The sequence below is a fragment of the Anomaloglossus baeobatrachus genome, chromosome 1, assembly GCF_048569485.1.
Source record: "Anomaloglossus baeobatrachus isolate aAnoBae1 chromosome 1, aAnoBae1.hap1, whole genome shotgun sequence".
Lineage (NCBI taxonomy): Eukaryota > Metazoa > Chordata > Amphibia > Anura > Aromobatidae > Anomaloglossus > Anomaloglossus baeobatrachus.
In genome coordinates, this window is record NC_134353.1 from 289,302,791 (window position 1) to 289,326,475 (window position 23,685).

The following is a 23,685-nucleotide window of genomic DNA, read 5'->3' on the forward strand; positions in this document are numbered from 1 at the left end:
AAGTATTAATGTTTTGTTTAAATATTATTTGTTTTTAATTGAGCAAAATATAAAAAAAATTAAGTTTGATATTTTCCACTCAAAACACTAGGGGGAGCAGCTGCTGAAATCCTATTGTATAACTACTGTAGAACTAGCTCGCCTTACAGCTGCAGTAAAAGTGGGCAGAATCTGCTCTCCTGTGTGTGATGTTCCCATTCTCCTGTTCTCAGGGTTTCCAAAAGGATAAGGGAAGATGAAGTTTAGGATCACAGTGCGGAGCCATTTTGATGGTGACCGTAAAATGATCCTAATGTCTAAAGTGTCACCAAGGACAGCTGCATAGCACTCTGCACCAGGGCTGTGGAGTCGGAGTCGGAGTCGTGGAGTCGGAGTCGGAGTCGGAGCTCATTTTGGTGGAGTCGGAGTCGGTATAAAATGCACCGACTCCGACTCCTAAAATATATAATAAATTGGGGACAGGAGTGCAATGCAGAATGTGCTGAATATTTTACTAAATAACAACATTTAGTATAATGCTTATATTTAAGTGAAAAATTTATTGTAGTACAATGTGAACATCAGACATTTAATTGTTTTTATGATACAATAATCAAGATATTTGGATAGAACATAAAATATTTATTGGAATACAACTTTAGAACACAAAAAAACTAATAAATTGTAAATATGTAATATATATAATATATATATATATACAGTGTATATACACACACACAAGATATATATGTAATCTACTGTATATTACATAGTGTATTACATATTTACAATTTATTACAGTTTTTTGTGTTCTAAAGTTGTATTCCAATAAATATATTTTATGTTCTATCCAAATATCTTGATTATTGTATCATAAAAATTATTAAATGTCTGATGTTCACATACACATATTCATGTACTACAATAAATTTTTCACCTAACTATAAGCAATATATGTAGGAGTCGGAGTCGGAGCCGGAGTCGGAGTCGGTGCAAGAGAATTTGAGGAGTCGGAGTCGGAGTCGAAGGTTTGGCTTACCGACTCCACAGCCCTGCTCTGCACGCCCCAGTCCAGCAATGCTCTGCCACACGCCCGCATGCAATGCTCTGCCGCCCGCCTGTGTATACCAGGCTCCTCAGTATGCTGTGCTCTGCTGAGCTGAGAAACGGAGGCCCGAAGTGAGCACATGAGAGCGGGGGGCAGCGGCGGAGGGGAGAGTGGCGGGCAGAGTGGTGGCAGCCCGGCGCCGATACCACATCCTGGGTGACTGGGAAAGTGCAGTACACAGCATACGCTGTGAGCTGCACAATGATGGCGCCGATCTCTTCCCTCTACTGTGATCTGGACAGCCCAAGGTGCGTGTGCAGGTCACAGCAAGGAGCTCTCCATGTTAAGTCTAGGGGTCGGATCGCGACACTGAGATCCAATGCCCAGGGCGCTGCCATAAATGCTGTAACTGTTGTTACACACGGATCCAAGATGGCAGCCCCCAGTGTTTCAATAAAAATAGAATAAATAAACAGTGAGTTTAATTTTGTATTAAAAATAATTGATGTCATAATCACTATTATTAATACAAAAATAAAAAAACACGACACCTTCCCTTTAACACTAGTAGTTCCAGAAATTCGAGCTCCATAGGGTTCCAATGGTTGGTAGAAATGTTAAATGACTCCTCTCTGGGACTTCTAGTGTTAAGGATGATTATATATATACGTTTCTGCCGGACACTACGTTCGGGTGTCCGTCTGCAGAAACGTATATATGCAAAAAATGGCACAAAACAGAGCACACGCTAACGCAGTGCGCTCCATAACAGTGAATGGCCCTGTCGGGCACATACGTCCGGAACACGCTTTGCAGAGTGGGGGAGGGGCGGTTCGGACAGATGCTCCGACGGGACCTGTGAGCGGAAGGTAAAACGCAATGTGAAAGGAGCCTAAGGCTAAATGCAAAATGCTATGTGTGGCGGAAGAAAACTCACATTACACATCACCATGAAAACAAGCTCTACCATCACACATGGTGGTGGCAGCATCATGCTGTTGAGATGCTTTTCTTCAGCTTCCCTGTCCCTGCTGATCAGGGTTGAGAAAATGGATGACGCTAAAGAAAGTGCAATCCTTGAGGAAAACCTGAATCTGTGGCAAGATTTTAACCCCTTCATGACCGAGGACGTACCGGTACGTCCTAAATCATGTCGGGGTGATCACTGCTGGCTGGTGCGGTGAGTCGGCGGTGAGCCCTGCACATGTCTGCTTATTTGAACAGCAGACATGTGCAGCTAACAGGTGCGGTTGGATCCGCAATGCATCTGCACCTGTTAACCCTTTAGATTGCGCTGTCAAAATTTGACAGCACAATATAATTGGCCGCGGCAGGGAAATCGCCTTTCCCTGGCGCCATTGGAGGCCCCATAACGCGATCACAGGGAGCCGATGGTTGCCATGGTAGCTCAGGGTCATGTGATGACTCATGTCGCTATCATGGTGCATTTCCTGTGCGAGCAGACAGAGTGCTGACTATCACAGGAACGCTGGATTTCTGCTGATCAGAGCTGTGCAGCTCTGATCAACAGAAATGAACAAGATATCAGACTGCTGATCCTTAAAGTCCTCTAGAGGGACTAGTAAAATAATAAAAAAAAAGTTTTAAAAAATTGAAAAGAAAAAAAATCCCTAAAAGTTCAAATCACCCCCATACGCCCCATTAAAAATGAAACTGTTAAAAAGAACTAAAAATATACACATATACACATATTTGGTATTGCCGCATTCAGAAATGATCGATCTATCAAAATATAAAATCGATTTAATTTGATCGATAAACAGCATAAACGCCAGAATTACGTTTTTTGGTTGTCACAAATTTTGTGCAAAATGCAATAAGAGGCAATGAAAGCGTAGCATCGGCGCAAACATTGTATCATTAAAAACGACATCTCGAGATGTGCAAAACTGTACAGACCCCCAAAAGACTTAAACTTTAATTGCAGTAAAAGGGGGCTGAATAGAAATGCTTGACACCATTTTAAGAGTTCTAAAATATTTAGAAAACCTCGTAATCATTCCTTTACACTTCACAAATACTTGCTACTTAGTGTTGGTATATCACCTAAAATCCCAATAAAACATGTTTGTGGGTGTAATGTGGAAAAGGTCAAGGGTATGAATACTTCAAGGTACAATATGCATTTTGTAAAGACTAACTTTTTTTTATATTACAAAAATACTACAAATGTTCTTACAAGATGCTGCACAAAGGTTATGCAGCGTTTTATAAGCATTTTTAGAGTTCATCCTTGCTTTCAGTGAGGGTGCAAATGCTTCAAGAGTGGTGTAAAAAAAAACCCCAGACAATTGACATGCTGCATTTTACAAAAAAAGTGCAGCAGGCCTACTAATATTCTTTAAAAACAAAAAAGCAAGCATTGTGTGCATTAGTTTTGAGAAATATCATTGATTTTGCTGTAAAATACATATTTGTGGCACCCAATAAGCTAAAACACATAGCAAAAACAATGCATTATGCCACGTGTGAACATACCCTTAGGTATAGGTGCCATGAGCATGCAAGTGATGCCATACAGACAAGACATTTTGTTCCTGTAAGTAAACTTTAGAAAAGAAACAAATGTATCTTATTCTCATCAGGAAATGTTCGGACGTTTTCCAATGGACGGACAACATGTAACCACCACCAGCACCAACATCACAGCGGTCACGAAAGAGAAGATGAACGGGGGGATGTAAGTATCTTTGCTGATATACACTTGAAACCAGAAGTTTACATGTCTAGCTAAAAAGACACATATGCATGTTTTTCTCACTATCTGACATGAAATTAGAATAAACCTTTCCTCTTTTAGGTCAATTAGGATTTACAAAATTATTTATATTTGCCAAATGCCAGAATAATGAGAGAGAATGTTTTAAGGCATTTTTACTACTTTCTGTTTACATACACTGCGAGTACTATGCCTTTAAACAATATGGAAGATCCAGATAGATAATACTGTGGAAGAGAGAGCGCAATAAGGTCTTACCTGGTAGGGATATCAGACACAAAAGGGATCACGGTACACTCAACTTTTCAGGATGTGAAAGCCACAAACCCTATGTAGCACATTGGGTGGTGGTATCAGCCGCAGCCCCGAGGTATAGAGTATGTAGTATAACGTGGGTGGAAATCGGGTATATACCGCGCTGCTACTCAATAGTATATTAACATGATACGCGTTTCAGAGACATCTGTCTCCTTCTTCAGGACATCAAAGGAACAATACCTGAGGAAGGAGACGGATGTCTCTGAAACGCGTAGACCTGTACAAACAATAAAGGAATCATATTAATATACTATTGAGTATTAGCGCGGTATATACCAGATTTCCACCCACGTTATATATTTCAACAATATGGGACAGCCCATATGAGGATGTCATGTCTGTGGAAGCTCCTGATAGGTTTAAATAGGTTTATTAGCAACATCTGAGTTAGAGACACACCTGGGGATGTATTTTAATGCACATCTGAAACACACTGCTTCTTTGTGTAGCACCATGGGAAAGTCAAAAGAAATCAACCAAGATCTGAGGCAGAGAATTGTGAACTTGCACAAATCTGGTTCATCCTTGGATGTAATTTCAAGATACCTGAAGGTGCTTCATTCATCTGTAAAAACAATTATACGCAAGTACTAACAAGATGGGAATGTCCAGCCATGATACCACTCAGGCAGGAGATGGGTTCTACTAGAGATGAATGTGCTTTGGACAGACGTGCAATCAATCCAAGAACAAAAGCAAAAGACCTTGTGAAGATTCTGGCAGAAGCTGGTAGGATTGTGTCATTATCCATTGTGACACGACTATTGTATCAATATGGGCTGAAAGTTTCTTCCTGGCAGAGTGGCCTATCACTTCAAAAGAAACATAAATACTCTAGATTGTTTGCAAAAGCACACAGGAACAAAGACTTTCATTTTTAGAGACATGTACTGTGGTCTGACAAAAGATTGTGGCAATACTGAAGCATCATCTCAAGACATCAGCCAGGAACTTAGTTTGGTGGAAACGGGTCCTTCAAATTGAGTGACCTGAAGCATACTGCCTAACTGGTTACAAAGTGGCTTAAGGATAACAAAGTCAATGTTTTGGAGTGGCCATCACAAAGCCCTGATCTCAATCCTATGAAAAATTTATGAGCAAAGTTGAAAAGGCCGGTGCAAGCAAGGCGACCTACAAACATGGCTCAGTTACACCAGTTTTGTCAGGAGGAATGGGCCCAAAATCCTACCAACTATTGTGAGAAGCTTGTGGAAGGATATCCAAAACGTTTGGCCCAAGTCATAGAGTTTAAGGGCAATGGTACCAAATACTAATGAAATGTATGTAAACTTTTAACTTTGCAATAAGTAAGAAAAATGCCTTAAAACCTTATCTCTCTCATTATTCTGGCATTTGGAAAATATAAATAATCTTGGTATCTAATTGACCTAAAACGGGAAGGGTTAATTCTGATTTCATGTTAGATAGTGAGAAAAACATGCATATGTGTATTTTTAGATAGTGTATGGAAACTTCTGGTTTCAACTGTAAGCTTTTCCCATTTCACTGTTTGTACTAAATGTATGGAAGGCTGTCATCATAAGAATAGCATCTGTAATGCCCGTCTCTTGTTTTTGCACTTACAGGGTGGTTTCTCCATGCTTATCCAACTACTGCCTATAATTGTACTAATACTTGTGTCCTTGCTTAGCCAGTTATTGGTCTCCAATCCGCCGTACAGTTTATATCCCAGATCGTAAGTAACATATTAGATTCCTAGAAACCATGACATTGTTCTTTTTACTGTAGATGAATTTACAATGCCAAGTGAAATTAATTTATGTTTGTGTTATCCCATTGAGCTGAAGTAAGTGCCTGTTTTTTTATGGAGAGTAGCGTTAAGGGTCCATTTACAAGGACCAACCAGAGGTACGATACAACCACTTATTGTTTGAATGCCTGTTTTTACTAGCAGATGCTAGTAAACCATTCACACTGATCTATCTATGGCAGATTGCCCAATGCATGTAGCCTGCTATTGCTCTCAGCAGTCCATATGGATTTGGAATAATTCATATTGGTAGTTAATAGGTTATACACCCATATTTGGATGTCATTTGTATATGGGAAGATATTTACCACCTATAATTCATTACATCTGACTTACACCGTATTTTTCGGACCATAAGACGCACTTTTTTTTCCCCCAAATGTTGGGGGAAAGTGGGGGGTGCATCTTATGGTCTGAATGTGGCTGTGGGGAATGAGGGTGCTGCAGTGGAGCGGGTCATCAGGGGCACAAGCAGGCTGCAGCAGCCTGCCATGACCACGTGGGCCCGCTCATTTCATATGCACGCCCATTCTCCCGCCCATCTCTCAGCGCTGAAGCCGGCACTGACAGTTGGGCGGGATGTTGAGCGGGGGGTACGCGCATAATTAACATCCAGCCCGCATGATCACCCCTGGCAACTACAGCCTGGAGGGATCATGTGCGGCTGTATTCACTGCCCTCCGTGCATCATTATCACCGCGGGGGGCAGTGAATCAGTGTACTCACCCGTCACCGTGTGTGGAGCCGTTCCCCTGCAGCATCGCGATGTCCTCCTGTCTGAGCCGGTCAGCTGATCTGTGTAATGAGCGGTGAGCACAGCGATGACGTCATCGCTGTGCGTGCCGCTAGTGTCCACACAGATCAGCTGACCGGCACAGAAAGGAAGACATTGCAATGCTGCAGACAACGGTGACTGCTCCACACAGCGGCGCTGCAACTGAGACAAGAGAGGAAACTGATCGGTGCTGCAGGGAGTGAGGAAACGTGAGTATAATTGTTTATATTTTTTTTTTTCTGTGCCACAGGATACAGGCCATATACCAGGATGGGGTTATATTATGAGCAGGATGGGGGTATATGAGCAGGATGGATGGGGGTATATGAGCAGGATGGATGGGGGTATATGAGCAGGATGGATGGGGGTTATATGAGCAAGATGGATGGGGGGTATATGATCAGGATGGATGGGGGGTATATGATCAGGATGGATGGGGGGTATATGATCAGGATGGATGGGGGGTATATGAGCAGGATGGATGGGGGGTATATGAGCCGGATGGATGGGGGGTATATGAGCCGGATGGATGGGGGGTATATGAGCCGGATGGATGGGGGGTATATGAGCAGGATGGATGGGGGGGTATATGAGCAGGATGGATGGGGGGTATATGAGCCGGATGGATGGGGGGTATATGAGCCGGATGGATGGGGGGTATATGAGCAGGATGGATGGGGGGTATATGAGCAGGATGGATGTGGGATATATGAGCAGGATGGATGGGGGGTATATGAGCAGGATGGATGTGGGATATATGAGCAGGATGGATGGGGGTATATGAGCAGGATGGATGGGGGTATATGAGCAGGATCATATACAAGGCAGGAGGATCCTTACCAGAACAAGGGGTACCTTAGTAGAGAATTGGGGACATTACCCCCATGACAGTGTCAGCAGCAGATCCTTGCCCCATAACAGTGTCATGACCACATTTTTTGGTTAAAATTTTATTTTCCTCCTCTATAAAACCAGGGTGCGTCTTATGGTCCGGTGCGTCTTATAGTCCGAAAAATACGGTAGATCGCATGACCACAATCTACCTCTAAAGCAGACCTATTGAGAGAGGAACTCGCGGCACTCAGCATGTCCTCTGCTGTAGTCCCGATGACCTTGTTCTCCCTGCTCTATTTTATGCCACCTCCAGTAGATCCCCTGATGAATCCTCTTCATAGAGGATGAAACGTGTCGGGAGGTTATTTTGGATACTGAATGTCATTAGTGGTGATCCTACATTTGGGTACTGCCCTTGTAAGGACCGGAGAAAATTCAGGCGAAATAACCGGTAGGTCTAGACCATGTGAAGATCTGTCATTAACCTTCTAGATCTCCTACATGCTCCTGAACATCACAGATCTATTCCTGGAAATAGATTTCATGCACTAGTTTTCAGGAGAACCTTTTTGAACATTGTTGGACAGATCTTGCTGCAACTGGTAGCCATAGTTTATCTAAATCAACCACTTCCAGGTTACTGGTTTAACTACTTTAACTATTTCTGTATCTCTCAATAGGCCTTTGTAAGTGTAATGTGGAATGATCAGAAATTCCCCTAGTCGTATAATTCACTAAGGGTAAAAGATTGCGTGGTACATAGCCCAGGTAATAATAAAATGCCTTTACGATCTATATTTGCATCATCAACTGCAGTAAAGTCACTCATGCATACCGTAATATAGTGCTAATTGGAAATGATGCAACCTTTTAGGAGATCAATTCCAAAAAAGGCCAAGTCAAAGAGTTGGGGAACATAAATGTGAACCAGTAAAAAAGAAAAAATTGTGTTTAGTGTATTATAAAATAACTCCTAAAATGATCACGTGCAATCTGTGTAATTTCAATTGGGATTGATTTTAGCCTCATGTAAGAGACCCCATGCAAATTGTTATTATAAGTGGCATGGTATCCACTACTAAACCAGGCTCGCTTTAGGGCTAGAATCTTCTGGCCTGAGATGCATCTCCTGTAAGCAAATTATATATGACTAGAAGGTGGCCCGATTCTAACGTATCGGGTAGTCTAGAGTCGGCTGGGTTGCCGGTGCGGGCTCCTGGGGGTGCAGCAGTCACGTGGGAGTCGGGGCTTCGTGTCGGTGCACGGAAAGGTGTCGGGTGTCGTCCGGTCACGCCGTAGTTCGGGCTGTTCAGTTAGCTGAGCTGTTGGTCGCAGGCTTTTTAGTGCGTGCGGTGTGGCGACGGTTGTCACGGTAATGACGTCATTTTGGAGCAAGACAGACAGGCAGACCAGGATGCTGCATATAATTGCCTTATTCTGTGTCCCATCCTGGTATAGTCTCCATCCTTGTGGCCCCCATCCTGGTATGTGGGCTGATGCGGTGATGTGGCCCAATGCTGGTATGTGCCCCCATCGTGGTGCAGCCACCATCCTGACATGTGCCCCCATCCTGCGGGGTAATGTGTGCAGAGGGTGGAGTGTGGGGGGCGGAGCCGAGCGGGGTAATGTGTGCGGGGGCGGATTGCGGGGGGGGTTTGATCCGAGCGGGGCCATGGCGCTGAGGACATCAGTGCTGGGGTCTGCATGGCTGGGGACAGGTGACTGTGTGTGTGTGTATGTGTGTGTGTGCGCGCGCGCGCGCAGTGTATACATGCGGGGGTGTGTGGAGCAGAGTGGAGTAATGTGTGCGAGGGGCTGAGGCGAGTGGTGGGTAAGTGTCGGCTGGGTTGCCGATGTGGGATCCCGGGGGTTCAGCACTCACCGGGGAGTCGGGGCCCCTTGTGGGTGCGGGGAAAAGTGTCGGGCGTCGTCCTGTTGGCCCGTAGTTCGGGCTGTTCAGTTAACTGAGCCGTTGGTCCCAGGCTCTTTAGCGCGCACGTGGTGTGGCGACGGTTGTCACTGTAATTACGTCATTTTGGAGCAAGACAGAATAAGGCAAAGATGGATAGATACTTGTTTCTTAACAAAATCCATTGCAATGGTTTTTTTTTAAATGTCAAATTAAGCTTAGCACACTGAGTTATCATCTCAAAACATCAAAAATGTGTCTGACCCAGACATGATCACAGTTAGTGAAGGAAAGGAGAAAAATTGGGAGAGGACCAGAAATCAAGGCAATCACCATGCACACAATGAACCCACATCATAGCATTCAAAAATATCATTCTCCAACAAGAAATAGCATATCATTCCTGCAGTACTCTAACATTAACCCCTTCACGACCTTGGACGGATCTATCCGTCCAGGATCGTGTCCCCTTAAGCCCCGCCCCCTGCCGCGGGCAGGCGGCGTGGATCGGCACACATATCAGCTGTTTTCAACAGCTGACATGTGTGCCTCCTAGCCGCGGGTGGAATCGCTTCCACCCGCGGCCATTAACCCCTTAAATCTTGCTGCCAAAGTCTGGCAGCAAGATTTAAATGCGCGCGGCCATGTTTGTTACTTACCGCCGCCCCCACCGGAAGTCACGTGTGTTATCACGTGACTATCGGTGGTTGCCATCGTAGCACAGGGTCATGTGATGACGCCTGCTGCTATGATGTTTCACTTTCGTTTTCCCTCGGCCGAGAGCAGAGGGAAAACCAAAGTGACTGAATCTGCTGTTTACAGCTGTATTGCTGTGATCAGCAGATAGCGATCAGCGATCGGATTGCTGATTGCTATAGCCCCCTAGGGGAACTAGTAAAATAAAAAAAAAGTAAAAAAAAAAGTTTTAGAAAATAAAAAAAAAACAAAAAACCTAAAAGTTCAAATCACCCCCTTACCCCCCATTGAAAATTAAAGGGTTAAAAAATAAATAACTATACACATATTTGGTATCGCCGCGTTCAGAAATGCCCGATCTATCAAAATATAAAATCAATTAATCTGATTGGTAAACGGCGTGGTGGCAAAAAAATTCCAAACGCCAAAATTACATTTTTTGGTCGCCGCAAGTTTTACGCAAAATGCAATAACAGGCGATCAAAACGTAGCATCTGCGCAAAAATGGTACCATTAGAAATGTCAGCTCGAGACGCAAAAAATAAGCTATCACTGAGCCATAGATCCCAAAAAATAAGAACGCTACGTGTATCGGAAAATGGCGCAAAACGTGCGCCACTTTTATTGGACAAACTTGTGAATTTTTTTTAACCCCTTAGATACAAGTAAACCTATACATGTTTGGTGTCTACAAACTCGCACCGACCTGAGGCATCACATAGATACATCAGTTTTATCATAAAGTGAACACTGTGAATAAAATATCCCAAAAACTATTGTACGATCCCACTTTTTTTGCAATTTTTCCGCACTTGGAATTTTTTTGCCGTTTTCCAGTACACTATATGGTAAAACTTATGATTTCATTTAAAAGTACAACTCGTCCCGCAAAAAACAAGCCCTCATATGGCAAGATTGACGGAATAATAAAAAAAGTTACGGCTCTCGGAAGAAAAGGAGCAAAAAACAAAAACGCAAAAACGGAAAGTGCCCGGGGGCTGAAGGGGTTAAGCTTAGACATAGACCCTAAACACTGAGGAACTACAGTCTTTCAGTGTATCGGGAGAACCAATTTGTTCTGAAAATCCCAAATCCATGATCCTAGAAATAAAGATAAATAAGAGTTAAAGCAATTACGATGTAGTGTGGTAAAACTGATCCGTGTACAAAGTAGGTCTCTTTATAACGTACAAGCATCGACACAACAATAGGTATAGAAACCGCTATGGTGGGATCTTTCTCCCTCAGTCTATTCTCATATTGTGTACGAGGGTCAATTTCAATCCACAACGGCGCATTGACAGGAGATGTGTAGAAACTGTTAGATTTCCCATCCACAACTCTTAGCGTCAGAGGGAATAACAGAGTATCTGTACCCATTCTCTCTCAGCTTGGCACGGACTTACATAAATTTTGTATGTTATTTTCTGGCAGCAGCTTGGAAATCCATGTAAAAGGAGATAAGATTGTTATTGTACAGCACCTCACCCTTCAGGCGTCAATCCCTGAGTATGGCATATCTAGCATCGTAATGCAATAGTCTAAAAGCCAATAATGGACTAGAAGTGCTACCAGTAGGGCCGGGTCCTGTGGGAACTCTGTGCTCTCTCACTGATAAAGAATAGTCAGATGACTTCTATTACCAACAGATCTTTCAACCAGCTTTCAATCCAGGATGTGGCCTCAGCCCCTTCTGTTTTTTCTGGCAGGCCCACAATCCTAACATTATTAATGCCGAGTCGATTTTTCAAGATCTGCTCTTTCATTAGAAGCATTAATTTGTTTCCTTAGTTGTTCAATTTGAGCAGTCATAGGTCTCGGAGAATCTTCTACATCCGAAATTCTGTTCTCCAACTCTCATGTGCGCTCTCTAATTTTCTATAAGTTATGTTTCAAAATCACAAAGCCCTGCCAGAGTTTGTCCACTTCACTTACCAATATGGCTTTATAGTTGTTGATGGCTGACAGAATGTGGGCACATTTCTGGTCAAGATTTGCAGAGGAACAAGAGAATCTTTGAAGAGAAGGCAGCTGAGATGTGCAGAATTCATCCTCTACAGACAGAGAGGTCCGGGGCTGAACCATGCGATGCACCCGGGATCCTGGACTATAGCTCTAGTAGTTGAAGTGGAGGAGTCCTCCACAGCACTTGTTCAGGGGAATTGGAATAAATATCTGCTGAACAAGGCTGGAATTTCCCATTTAGTTTTCTTTTTGGTATATGGCATAACAATGTCATCTGCCTCTCAGATTCGACTGATAAAAGCAGAGACAGTTCTAGTTCACAATGAATAGATTATTATTATTTATTATTATAGTGCTATTTATTCCATGGCGCTTTACAAGTGAAAAGGGTATACATAATTAAACAAGTACAATATTCAGGCACTATACAAGGCACAGACCGATACAAGAGAGAAGTCCCTGCCCCCGAGGGCGCACAGTCTACAAGTAGATTAACCCCTTAACGACTGCGGGCCGTAAAATTACGTCCTTGCGGTCATAATGTTACTGCCCGCGGTCTGCCGGCAGCATCATGCTGCGATCGGCACACATCTCAGCTGATTTTCACAGCTGAGATGTGTGCCTGCTAGGCACGAGCAGAATCGTTATCTGCTCATGCCGTTTAACCCCTTATATGGCGCTGTCAATATGTGACAGCGCCATTATAAGCGCGATCGCAGTAAACATTTACTTACCGCCCGATACCGGAAGTCACGTGACGCGATCACGTGACTCCCGATAGTTGTCATGGTAGCACAGGGTCATGTGATGACTCCTGTACTACACCTGACTTGCTTTCACTTTCGCTGTGCCAGCGGCACAGCTAAAGAGAAAGAGAGCGTATCTGCTGTTTACAGCCTTGTAGCTGTGATCAGCAGATACTGCAGAGCGATCGGAATGCTGATCACAATAGCCCCCTAGGGGGACTAGTAAAATTAAAAAAAAAGTAAAGTTTTAAAAAATTTAAAAAAAACCCCTAAAAGTTCAAATCACCCCCCATTCGCCCCATTGAAAATTAAAGGGTTAAAAAAAATAAAAAATACACACATATTTGGTATCGCCGCGTTCAGAAACGCCCGATCTATCAAAATATAAAATCAATTAATCTGATCAGTATACGGCGTAGCGGCAAAAAAATTCCAAACGCCAAAACGATGTTTTTTTGTCGCCACAACTTTTGCGCAAAATGCAATAAGAGGCAATCAAAACGTAGCATCTGCGCAAAAATGGTACCGTTAAAAACGTCAGCTAGAGACGCAAAAATAAGCAGTCACTGAGCCATAGATCCCGAAAAATAAAAACGCTACGGGTCACGGAATATGGCGTAAAACGTGCGCCACTTTTTTCGGACAAACTTCCGATTTTTTTTTTAACCCCTTATATAAAAGTAAACCTATACATGTTTGTCTACGAACTCGCACTGACATAAGGCATCACACCCACACATCAGTTTTACCATATAGTGAACACAGTGAATAAAATATCTCAAAAACCATAGTGCTATCGTACTTTTTTGGCAATTTTTTTGCATTTGGAATTTTTTTGCCGTTTTCTAGTACACTATTTGGTAAAAACGATGGTTTCATTTAAAAGTACAGCTTGTTCCGCAAAAAATGAGCCCTCACATGACCATATTGACTGAAAAATAAAAAAGTTACGTCTCAGAAAAAGAATGGCGAAAAAAAAAACGGAAAGCGAAAAATCGGCCGGTCGGGTCGTGAAGGGGTTAATAGTCTTGTAAGCTGTGTTGCTGTTAAACATGTGCCACTGTTGTGACAGAGAACCCAGCACAGAAAAGATGACTTATGGAAACTTCAATAAATTTGGGACATACCGTATTTTTCGGACCATAAGACGCACTTTTTCCCCCCAAATGTTGGGGGAAAGTTGGGGGTGCGTCTTATGGTCTGACTATAGGGCTGTGGGCGGGAAACGAGGGTGCTGCGGTGGAGCGGGCCATCGGGGGCACGAGCAGGCAGCAGCAGCGCCTGCCGTGACCACGTGGGCCCGCTCATTACATATGCACGCCCATCCTCCCGCCCATCTCTCAGCGCTGAAGCTGGCACTGACAGGTGGGCGGGAGGACGAGCGGGGACGCGCGCATAGTAAAGAGCCGGTCCGCATGATCACTTCTGGCAATTACAGCCTGGAGTGATCATGTGCGGCTGTATTCACTGCCCCCCACGCGTCATCATCAGCGCGGGGTGCAGTGAATCAGTATACTCACCCGTCCCCGTGTGTGGAGCCGCCCCCTGCAGCACACAATTTCTTCCTGTCTGTGCCGGTCAGCTGATCTGTGCTGGTCAGCTGATCGGCACAGACAGGAAGACATCGCGTGCTGCAGGGGAACGGCTCCACACACGCAGGTCAGCGGCGCAGAGAGGAATATATGATCGGTGCTGGAGGGAGTGAGGAAAAGGTGAGTATAAACGTTTATTTTTTTTCTCTCTGCTATAGGATACAGGCCATATACCAGGATGGTATATGAGCACGATAGGGGCATATAGCAGGATGGGAGTATATGAGCAGGATGGATGGGGGGGTATTGAACAGGATGGGGGGGGTATTTGAACAGGATGGGGGGTATTTGAACAGGATGGGGGGTATTTGAACAGGATGGGGGGTATTTGAACAGGATGGGGGGTATTTGAACAGGATGGGGGGTATTTGAACAGGATGGGGGGTATTTGAACAGGATGGGGGGTATTTGAACAGGATGGGGGGTATTTGAACAGGATGGGGGGTATGAACAGGATGGAAGTATATGAACACGATGGGGGTATATAGCAGGATGGGAGTATATGAGCAGGATGGATGGGGGGTATATGAACAGGATTGGGGGTATATGAACAGGATGGGGGGGTATATGAACAGGATGGGGGGGTATATGAACAGGATGGGGGGTATATGAACAGGATGGGGGGTATATGAGCAGGATGGGGGGTATATGAGCAGGATGGGGGTATATGAGCAGGATGGGGGGTATATGAACAGGATGGAAGCATATGAGCAGGATGGGAGTATATGAGCAGGATGAGGGAATATGAGCAGGATGCTGGTATATGAGCAGGATGGGGGTTTATAGCAGGATCATATACAAGGTAGGAGGATCATTACCAGGATGGGGTACCTTAGTAGAGAATTTGGGGACATTACCCCCCATAACAGTGTCAGCAGCAGATCCTCGCCCCATAAGTGTGTCATGACCACATTTTTTTGCTTAAAGTTTTATTTTCCTCCTCTAAAACCAGGGTGCGTCTTATAGTCCGAAAAATACGGTAGTCAGGAAGGCCTTTACCAATGTTCAAGGCTGTAGTTTCTGCAGGCACAGGTCAGGAACACTGCTGGAAGAAGGAACCTGTGCCTGCATTGTTGGACCGCCATGCAATATGGATTACGAGAAGCGCTAGATCCTTCTTTATGGTGCCACGTCACCAAACTATTTCGGGGGTTTCATGATGTCAATCCATCACAACACTCTACTTCATTCTCACTACTGTCCTCCACAACTTGGTCCCTCAGCAGGAGGCTGGAGCAGCTGTGTCTCACTTGACTGAGCAGAATCAACAGCGCTCTGGAGCCTGGCAGAACACAAGAGCGGGGGGGGGGGGGGGGAAAGCCCCAGCACAGGGGCACTGCATGAATGTAAGTCCACTCCAGAACATGGCTGCAGGGTATTCCCCAAGTGAAGCGGACTCCTCCGCTCCAGTGAGCGATTACAATCAGAATGGCAGGTTTATCTCACGATAGGATGAGATCAGGAGACCTGAAAGATGCGTCCTATAAGGCAGCCAATAGACTAGACCCCCCTTATCTGTACTTTTTTACTATAAAAAATATATATATTTTTGTCCTCAAGTCAATAAATTCATTTTCTTTTCCTTTTTTTTTAATTTATTTTTGCAGTAGATGAGAGATATCGCTGCTTTACAAATTTACGTTTATGACTCTCTTCTTACAGTGGTCAAACCATAAAGCGTGTGACCGAAAATCTTCACGTGGCTTACTACGTCAGCAAGGACTTTCAGTCTGAATACAGTGGGATGTTACTACAGAAGTTGGAGAAGAACATTGAAGAGGATTATCGTGGCTAATGTCCGGAATAACTGCTGGCGGGAAAGACAGCAGAGTAAGTGACTGTCAGAGGTATAGTTTTAGTTGGTTGTTGAAAGCCTGAAAAGGGAACATATTTTTATAAGAGAGGCTATGTGGGGCTCATAATTCTGTATGGAGGCCTACGGGGGGGGCTCATAATTCTGTATGGAGGCCTACGGGGGGGGCTCATAATTCTGTATGGAGGCCTACGGGGGGGGCCCATAATTCTGTATGGAGGCCTACGGGGGGGGGCCCATAATTCTGTATGGAGGCCTACGGGGGGGGGCCCATAATTCTGTATGGAGGCCTACGGGGGGCCCATAATTCTGTATGGAGGCCTACGGGGGGGCCCATAATTCTGTATGGAGGCCTACGGGGGGGGCCCATAGTTCTGTATGGAGGCCTACGGGGGGGCCCCATAATTCTGTATGGAGGGCTTACGGGGGGCCCCATAATTCTGTATGGAGGGCTTACGGGGGGCCCCATAATTCTGTATGGAGGGCTTACGGGGGGGCCCATAATTCTGTATGGAGGGCTTACGGGGGGGCCCATAATTCTGTATGGAGGGCTTACGGGGGGGCCCCATAATTCTGTATGGAGGGCTTACGGGGGGGCCCATAATTCTGTATGGAGGGCTTACGGGGGGGGCCCATAATTCTGTATGGAGGGCTTACGGGGGGGGCCCATAATTCTGTATGGAGGGCTTACGGGGGGGCCCATAATTCTGTATGGAGGGCTTACGGGGGGGCCCATAATTCTGTATGGAGGGCTTACGGGGGGGCCCATAATTCTGTATGGAGGGCTTACGGGGGGGCCCATAATTCTGTATGGAGGGCTTACGGGGGGGGCCCATAATTCTGTATGGAGGGCTTACGGGGGGGCCCATAATTCTGTATGGAGGGCTTACGGGGGGGGGGCCCATAATTCTGTATGGAGGGCTTACGGGGGGGGGGCCCATAATTCTGTATGGAGGGCTTACGGGGGGGGCCCATAATTCTGTATGGAGGGCTTACGGGGGGGGGCCCATAATTCTGTATGGAGGGCTTACCGGGGGGGGCCCATAATTCTGTATGGAGGGCTTACGGGGGGGGCCCATAATTCTGTATGGAGGGCTTACGGGGGGGGGCCATAATTCTGTATGGAGGGCTTACGGGGGGGGGGGCCATAATTCTGTATGGAGGGCTTACGAGGGGCCCGCTACTAGGGTGGCCCACGACGTAGTCCAAATTTTTAAATGTCCTGTCCTAAAAAGTGTGTGAAGTGGCTTGCAGGACCTGGCCTAGGAGCCTTGCAAACAGCCTTTTATCTGATGTCATCCCCAGCTCCTCTTTTGATTAAGACCGTCTCGTGCAATGTCATTATTGCATGGTGCACGAGTGTTTTCGAACCAGGTTGGCTAATCCAAAGATGAGCCGCAAATACTGGCAGGTATGGAGGCACTTCTTGGGGCTCTCATCTAGCTGTCACAGATTACTGGCGTGGTGGCTGGACCAGATACTGCAAATCAATTTGCATGATCTTTACTCCCTACCGATCTGATATTACCACACCCCCTAAGATGCAGTAGGTTATCACTAGTCATGCCCAGGCAACCCCTTTAAAGGGAATCTGCCAAATAATCTGAGAGCAGTGCCAGAGACCATAATTCCAGCGATGTGTCACTTGCTGTGGATTTAATAAAATCAGTAGTTTTATGAACAGAACATTATAACTAGAAGACTAGTAAATCAGTTCTCCATAGTCGTGTATGTATGTCCATGTCAGTTCTGTATAACCTCTCTCTCCCACCTCGGATTGGAAGTTTTCTACCTATGCACAGTGTACATAGAAAACTGTCAATCAGTGATGTGGGCGGGGTTGTGCAGAGCTCCGCATTCAGAGAGCTGCTAGATCAGCAGCAGATAAAATGATGGTTTTAACGAAACCTCAGCATGCAGCCCAGTAAGTGATTCATCCCTGGAATCGGGGTCTCTGCCCCTACATCTTCCTGTTCTCACATGAGGTAGCAGAAAATTGGTTACAGATTCTCCTTAATGTTGATGCCTCACATTTGAGATGTTAAAATGACTTTTCTTACCTTATTAAACCTTATTGGTTTGTGATTTTTCTTTTCTTGCTTTTAGAAGCGGATTTAATACATGCAGCAAAGGTTTACCGGGATAATAGACTGAAAGTGAAAGCGGAGTCGATAACTATGGATAATTGTAAGGAACTGCAACGACTGACCTCAATCTACCGAGGTGGATGATGGATCATGGCATTCGCCTAATATACATATATACTTCCCTGTAATATAAGAGCTATACATTTTATCATGAAGATGAAGCGAGTTATGACCCATCCCTCAATGTGGCTCATCTTTAAAATTCCTGACACAACTTGAAGGTCAAAGTCCATTTTTTTAAGTTCAATTTAATTAACTAATTAAAAAGTGTAAAAATTATATAGTTCCATGAATATAACTTTTCCTGTGTTCATGGGTATCTTGTAAATATGGCGATTATTTGTCTTGTACAGAAGTTAATGAATTTATATGTAAAATATTTGTTTTTTGTTTTTAATTTCCATTACCTGCAGAATCTCACACCGAAAAGTATTTTATTTCATTAGTTATTTATCACCCAAGGCCATTTTAACCTTTTAGCTGATATTAAATGTACAGAATATTCCACGGGACCTTTCTACTATGTTATTGCTTTTTCTTTTGATACTAATATGATCATGCCCATGGCTGAATTTGCCAATGGGGTGATATTCTTCAATTTTAGATATAGAACATATTTTCTCTAATCACTTTAGAAAGTACATAGGTGGCAGAGACCTAGCTAAATATACCTGCCTATCTCTTTAATAAAAATCTTACTCACCATCTTCAGTTATAGTAGTAAATAACACAAAAGGCGAGCCACGGCTTGACTAATGTCATCTGCACCGGGCTGATTCGGTTTGCAATCGAATCTTTACCGTTTGATACAGGCTTGTGATACATTGCCTAAGGGTATGCGCACACAATCCAAACATGGCTGTCCGTGCCCATGATCATGCTTCAGGGCGCAGCGGACGTTTGTTGGGTTCTCCCCACAAAGAACACTCGCGTCTCCGCAAGCATAAATTGACGCGCTGCGGCTCGGAAAGCTGTGCCGTATGTCAGTTTACGCTGCAGAAAAATGAAGCCCGGTGGGCATGGGATTTCTTTCGATCCCATCACACAGAGAAAAACACGCTGCGTCCAAAACTCTATTCCTGATCGTGGGCACGTACCCTTAGGCTTTTTATTTGCATTGGAGCCTTCCTTGCAAACTCCATTGTACATGATGGGAGATATACTGCTGCATTCATCATTATGCCTCCCATCAAATTAAGGACCCTTAATCAATAGGGTCTGTTGGTGCTAGTGTTATCCAACATATGTGAATCAAGCTTTGTTTCATTGTATCCACTGTGAGCGGTTAGTCCCATTTTAGCCTTGAAAGGTGAGATGGGAAAAATGCTTTAAAGGGAATCTGTCAGCAGGTTTTTGCTATGGAATCTGACAGCAGAGTAATGTAGGAGCAGAAAGCTTGATTTCAGTAATGTCACTAAAGCCCGCTTTACACGCTGCAATGTATCTTACAATGTGTCGGCGGGGTCACGTCGTAAGTGACGCACATTCGGCATCGTAAGGTACATTGCAGTGTGTGTGACAGCTACGTGTGATTGCGATTGAACGGTAAAACATTAATCGCACGCACGTTGTTCATTCCTCATGAATTGAACATCAGATTGTTCATCGTACCCGGGGTAGCACACATCGCAGTGTGTGACACCCCGGGAACGATGAACAGATCTTACCTGCGTCCTGCGGCTCCCGGCCGGTAATGCGGAAGGAAGGAGGTGGGCGGGATGTTTACGTCCAACTCAGCTCCGCCCCTCCGCTTCTATTGGCCGGCTGCCACGTGACGTCGCTGTGACGCCGAACGTCCCTCCCACTCCAGGAAGTGGATGTTCGCCACTCACATCGAGGTCGTATGGACGGGTAAGTACGTGTGACGGGGGTTACTTGTTTGTGCAGCACATTCAACAAAATTGAACGTGCCGCACATACGATGGGGGCGGTTATGATCGCATACGATATCGTATGCAGAATCGTAACATGTAAACCAGGCTTTACTGGACTGCTTGGTTCAATTTAGCTAGAATCCTTGTTTTCTCTGTTGGAGATGTAGCAGTGCCCAAATTACAGAGCTGCGTATAACCCCACCCACACCACTGATTGGCAGCTTGCTCATAATCCTGAGTGTACATGGGAAGCTGACAATCAGTGGTGGGGTTTGGGGTTGCACAGATTGGCTGGTCTAGATTGCCCATAAGACCTAGTCCTGTAGTGATAATCTCCTTTTGATAAAGTACTGATTGTATTGAAACTACAGCACACACCTTAATAAGTGACACATTCCTTGATGTGTCCCAATGCCTACAATATGCTGCTCTCAGATTAAATGGCAAAAACCTGCTGACAGAATCCATTTCAGGAATAACCATTGCTTACCTATTCTGTTAACTGCCACACAACTCCACCAGGCTGGTGGTCACTGTCTATCTTTTCTTTACTTCCCTGTAGTGATGAGGTCACTTGCAATATATTCCGGTTATCACTGCAGCCAAACACAGGGCTCAACCGTGTCACGCTGTGAGTAACCAAAAGCAAGTTAGGACCAGTGGCGTGGTAGAGGGCTGAACATGTCCGCATTATGGATTTAATTTTTTTTTTATTATTAAACATATTTCCTGCTCACCCTATAACAGCATTGAATTTTGTTTTATAATGAAACTGTAATTTCCATTTACTGTAGTGTAGTTTTTAGCTCTACTGGCTAACACGGTACAAAGATATATTTTACCTGTATCAATTACTGTAGCGAAATATCAGTGATTCTGCCCCAGTCTATGTGACAATACCTATACACCTCTGCGTCTGTAGGAAGAAAACATTAGGTTGGGACGAAGTCGGGTAGTAATTTTTGCTGAAAATGGCAAAATCATGTGACCTTGATGCCATGCATGTTGTTCCCGTATATTGAATTACACCTCGGGAATAAGTCCCATCATGCCTTTCTGGCCACCCTTCATATGCCCAGGATTACATAGCTGAAGTTGCGTTATCTTGGCCTTTATAGAAATGTATTAACAAAACAGCAATTTTTCCCCAGGAAAAATCCCGCAAAACTAAAACTGAGCAGTAGCGGACCATTTGGATTTTTTTTTTTTTTGTCAAAAATGAGAACTGGAAACTAATTGGTTTCTATGGGCTTCTAGAAAATGCACACTGGAATATGATTTTCTAGTGGCCCATAGCAACTAATCAGATTCCAGCTCTCATTTCTGATTAGCCCATAGCAACCAAAGCTGGAACTTGTTTGCTATGGTGTATCATAAAATGAAAGCTGTAATCTGATTGGTTGATAATTACCACTAGAAAATGAGAGCTGAAATATTCTAGTGGCCCTCTGTAACCAGGTGAGAGTTCAAATGTAGTTGGTTGCTATGGGCTATTAGAATGAGAGCTGGAATCTGGTTGGTTGCTAATGTGACCACTAGAAAATGAGAGCTGGAATTTGATTGTTGTTGGCTACTAGAATGAGAGCTGGAATCTGGTTGGTTGCTAATGACCACTAAAAAATGAGCTGGAATCTGGTTGCTATGGTCCACTAGAATTAGAGCTGGAATCTGGCTGCTATGGGCCACTAGAATAAGGGGTGCTTCACACACACCGAGATCGCTACCGAAATCGCTGCTACGTCACGGTTTTGGTGACTCAACAGTGACCTCATTAGCGATCTCGCTGTGTGTGACACTGAGCAGCGATCTGGCCCCTGCTGTGAGATCGCTGCTCGTTACACACAGCCCTGGTTCGTTTTCTTCAAAGGCGCTCTCCCGCTGTGACACACAGATCGCTGTGTGTGACAGCGAGAGAGCGACGAAATGAAGCGAGCAGGGAGCAGGAGCCGGCATCTGGCAGCTGTGGTAAGCTGTAACCAGGGTAAACATCAGGTAACCAAGGGAAGCCCTTTCCCTGGTTACCCGATATTTACCTTGGTTACCAGCCTCCGCTGCTCTCGCTGTCAGTGCCGGCTCCTGCTCTCTGCACATGTAGCTGCAGTACACATCGGGTTAATTAACCCGATGTGTACTGTAGCTAGGAGAGCAAGGAGCCAGCGCTAAGCAGTGTGCGCGGCTCCCTGCTCTCTGCACATGTAGCGACGTTATGATCGCTGCTGCGTCGCTGTGTTTGACAGCTAAGCAGCGATCATAACAGCGACTTACAAGGTCGCTGTTATGTCACAGAAAATGGTGATGTAACAGCGACATCGCTGTCGCTATGTGTGAACCCAGCCTAAGAGCTGGAATCTGGTTGCTATGGGCCACTAGTATCAGAGCTGGAATCTGGCTGCTATGGGCCACTAGTATCAGAGCTGGAATCTGGCTGCTATGGGCTACTAGAATATGAGAACTAGAACCTGATTGGTTGCTATGGTCTCCTTTTTTCATTTGCACTAGTTTTGATAAATCTCCCCTAATATCCCTACTTAACCCTTACTGTACCTTTTCCCCTTACCACGTGTATGTGCCCGTCCTGTGACTGCGCTGCCTCTTATTTCCATGGTTTTCTACGCACTTTTCAGCACAGTTCCATCATTTCAGAAGTATACCAGTTACACGCTTCGTTATTTCTTCGGCGCTCTATTGGGAGACCCAGACGATTGGGTGTATAGCACTGCCTCCGGAGGCCACACAAAGCAATTACACTAAAAAGTGTAAGGCCCCTCCCCTTCTGGCTATACACCCCCAGTGGGATCACTGGCTCACCAGTTTTCTGCTTTGTGCGAAGGAGGTCAGACATCCACGCATAGCTCCACTGTTTGTAGTCAGCAGTAGCTGCTGGCTCTATCGGATGGAAGAAAAGAGGGCCCATATAGGGCCCCCAGCATGCTCCCTTCTCACCCGCGGTTGGTGCTTGTAAGGTTGAGGTACCTATTGCTGGTACGGAGGCTGGAGCCCACATGCTGTTTTCCTTCCACATCCCCTTAGGGCTCTGTGGAAGTGGGATCTTGCCGGCCCCCAAGCCCTGGGGCCGGGCTCCATCCACAGACCCATAGAACCTGCTGGATTGGGAGCGGGAGTGCCGTTCAGGGACAAGGCCCTGCAACTTTCAGGTACTCTGTGTCCCCGGCAGGCACGGACACTCTCAGGGCCTGCTGAGCGTTGTAGTGCGCCGGGGACAGTGGCGATGTACGCTGGGGGTTAGGTCACTGCAGCTTTGCTGAGTGACGTTGTGTATTGGGAACTACTGCGCCGACCGCTCCTGGAGCGGCGGCGCAGCTGCGACTTATGGTGCGCCGGGGGCTTTGCGCCGACCGCGCTTTTACGGCGGCGGCGCTTCTAACTTTAGCCCCCGGCTTCTGCGGCCTAGCGCCGCTTCGTTCCCGCCCCCACCCTGTCAATCAGGGTAGGGGAGAGACGCTGCTCAATAGGCAGC

General features: G+C 45.3%; 1 protein-coding gene across 1 annotated transcript in view; it reads left to right on the top strand.

Annotated features, from left to right (window-relative positions):
• Positions 1-20,951, top strand: part of DNAJB14 (DnaJ heat shock protein family (Hsp40) member B14) — a 45,098-nt gene extending 24,147 nt beyond the window's left edge. The window contains 5 exon segments of the mRNA XM_075350773.1: positions 3,634-3,728; positions 5,672-5,781; positions 16,036-16,159; positions 16,161-16,203; positions 18,293-20,951. Of these exon segments, the coding sequence (XP_075206888.1) occupies positions 3,634-3,728; positions 5,672-5,781; positions 16,036-16,159; positions 16,161-16,203; positions 18,293-18,417 (497 nt within the window). The 3' untranslated portion in view covers positions 18,418-20,951.
• The last annotated feature ends 2,734 nt before the right edge of the window (positions 20,952-23,685 follow it).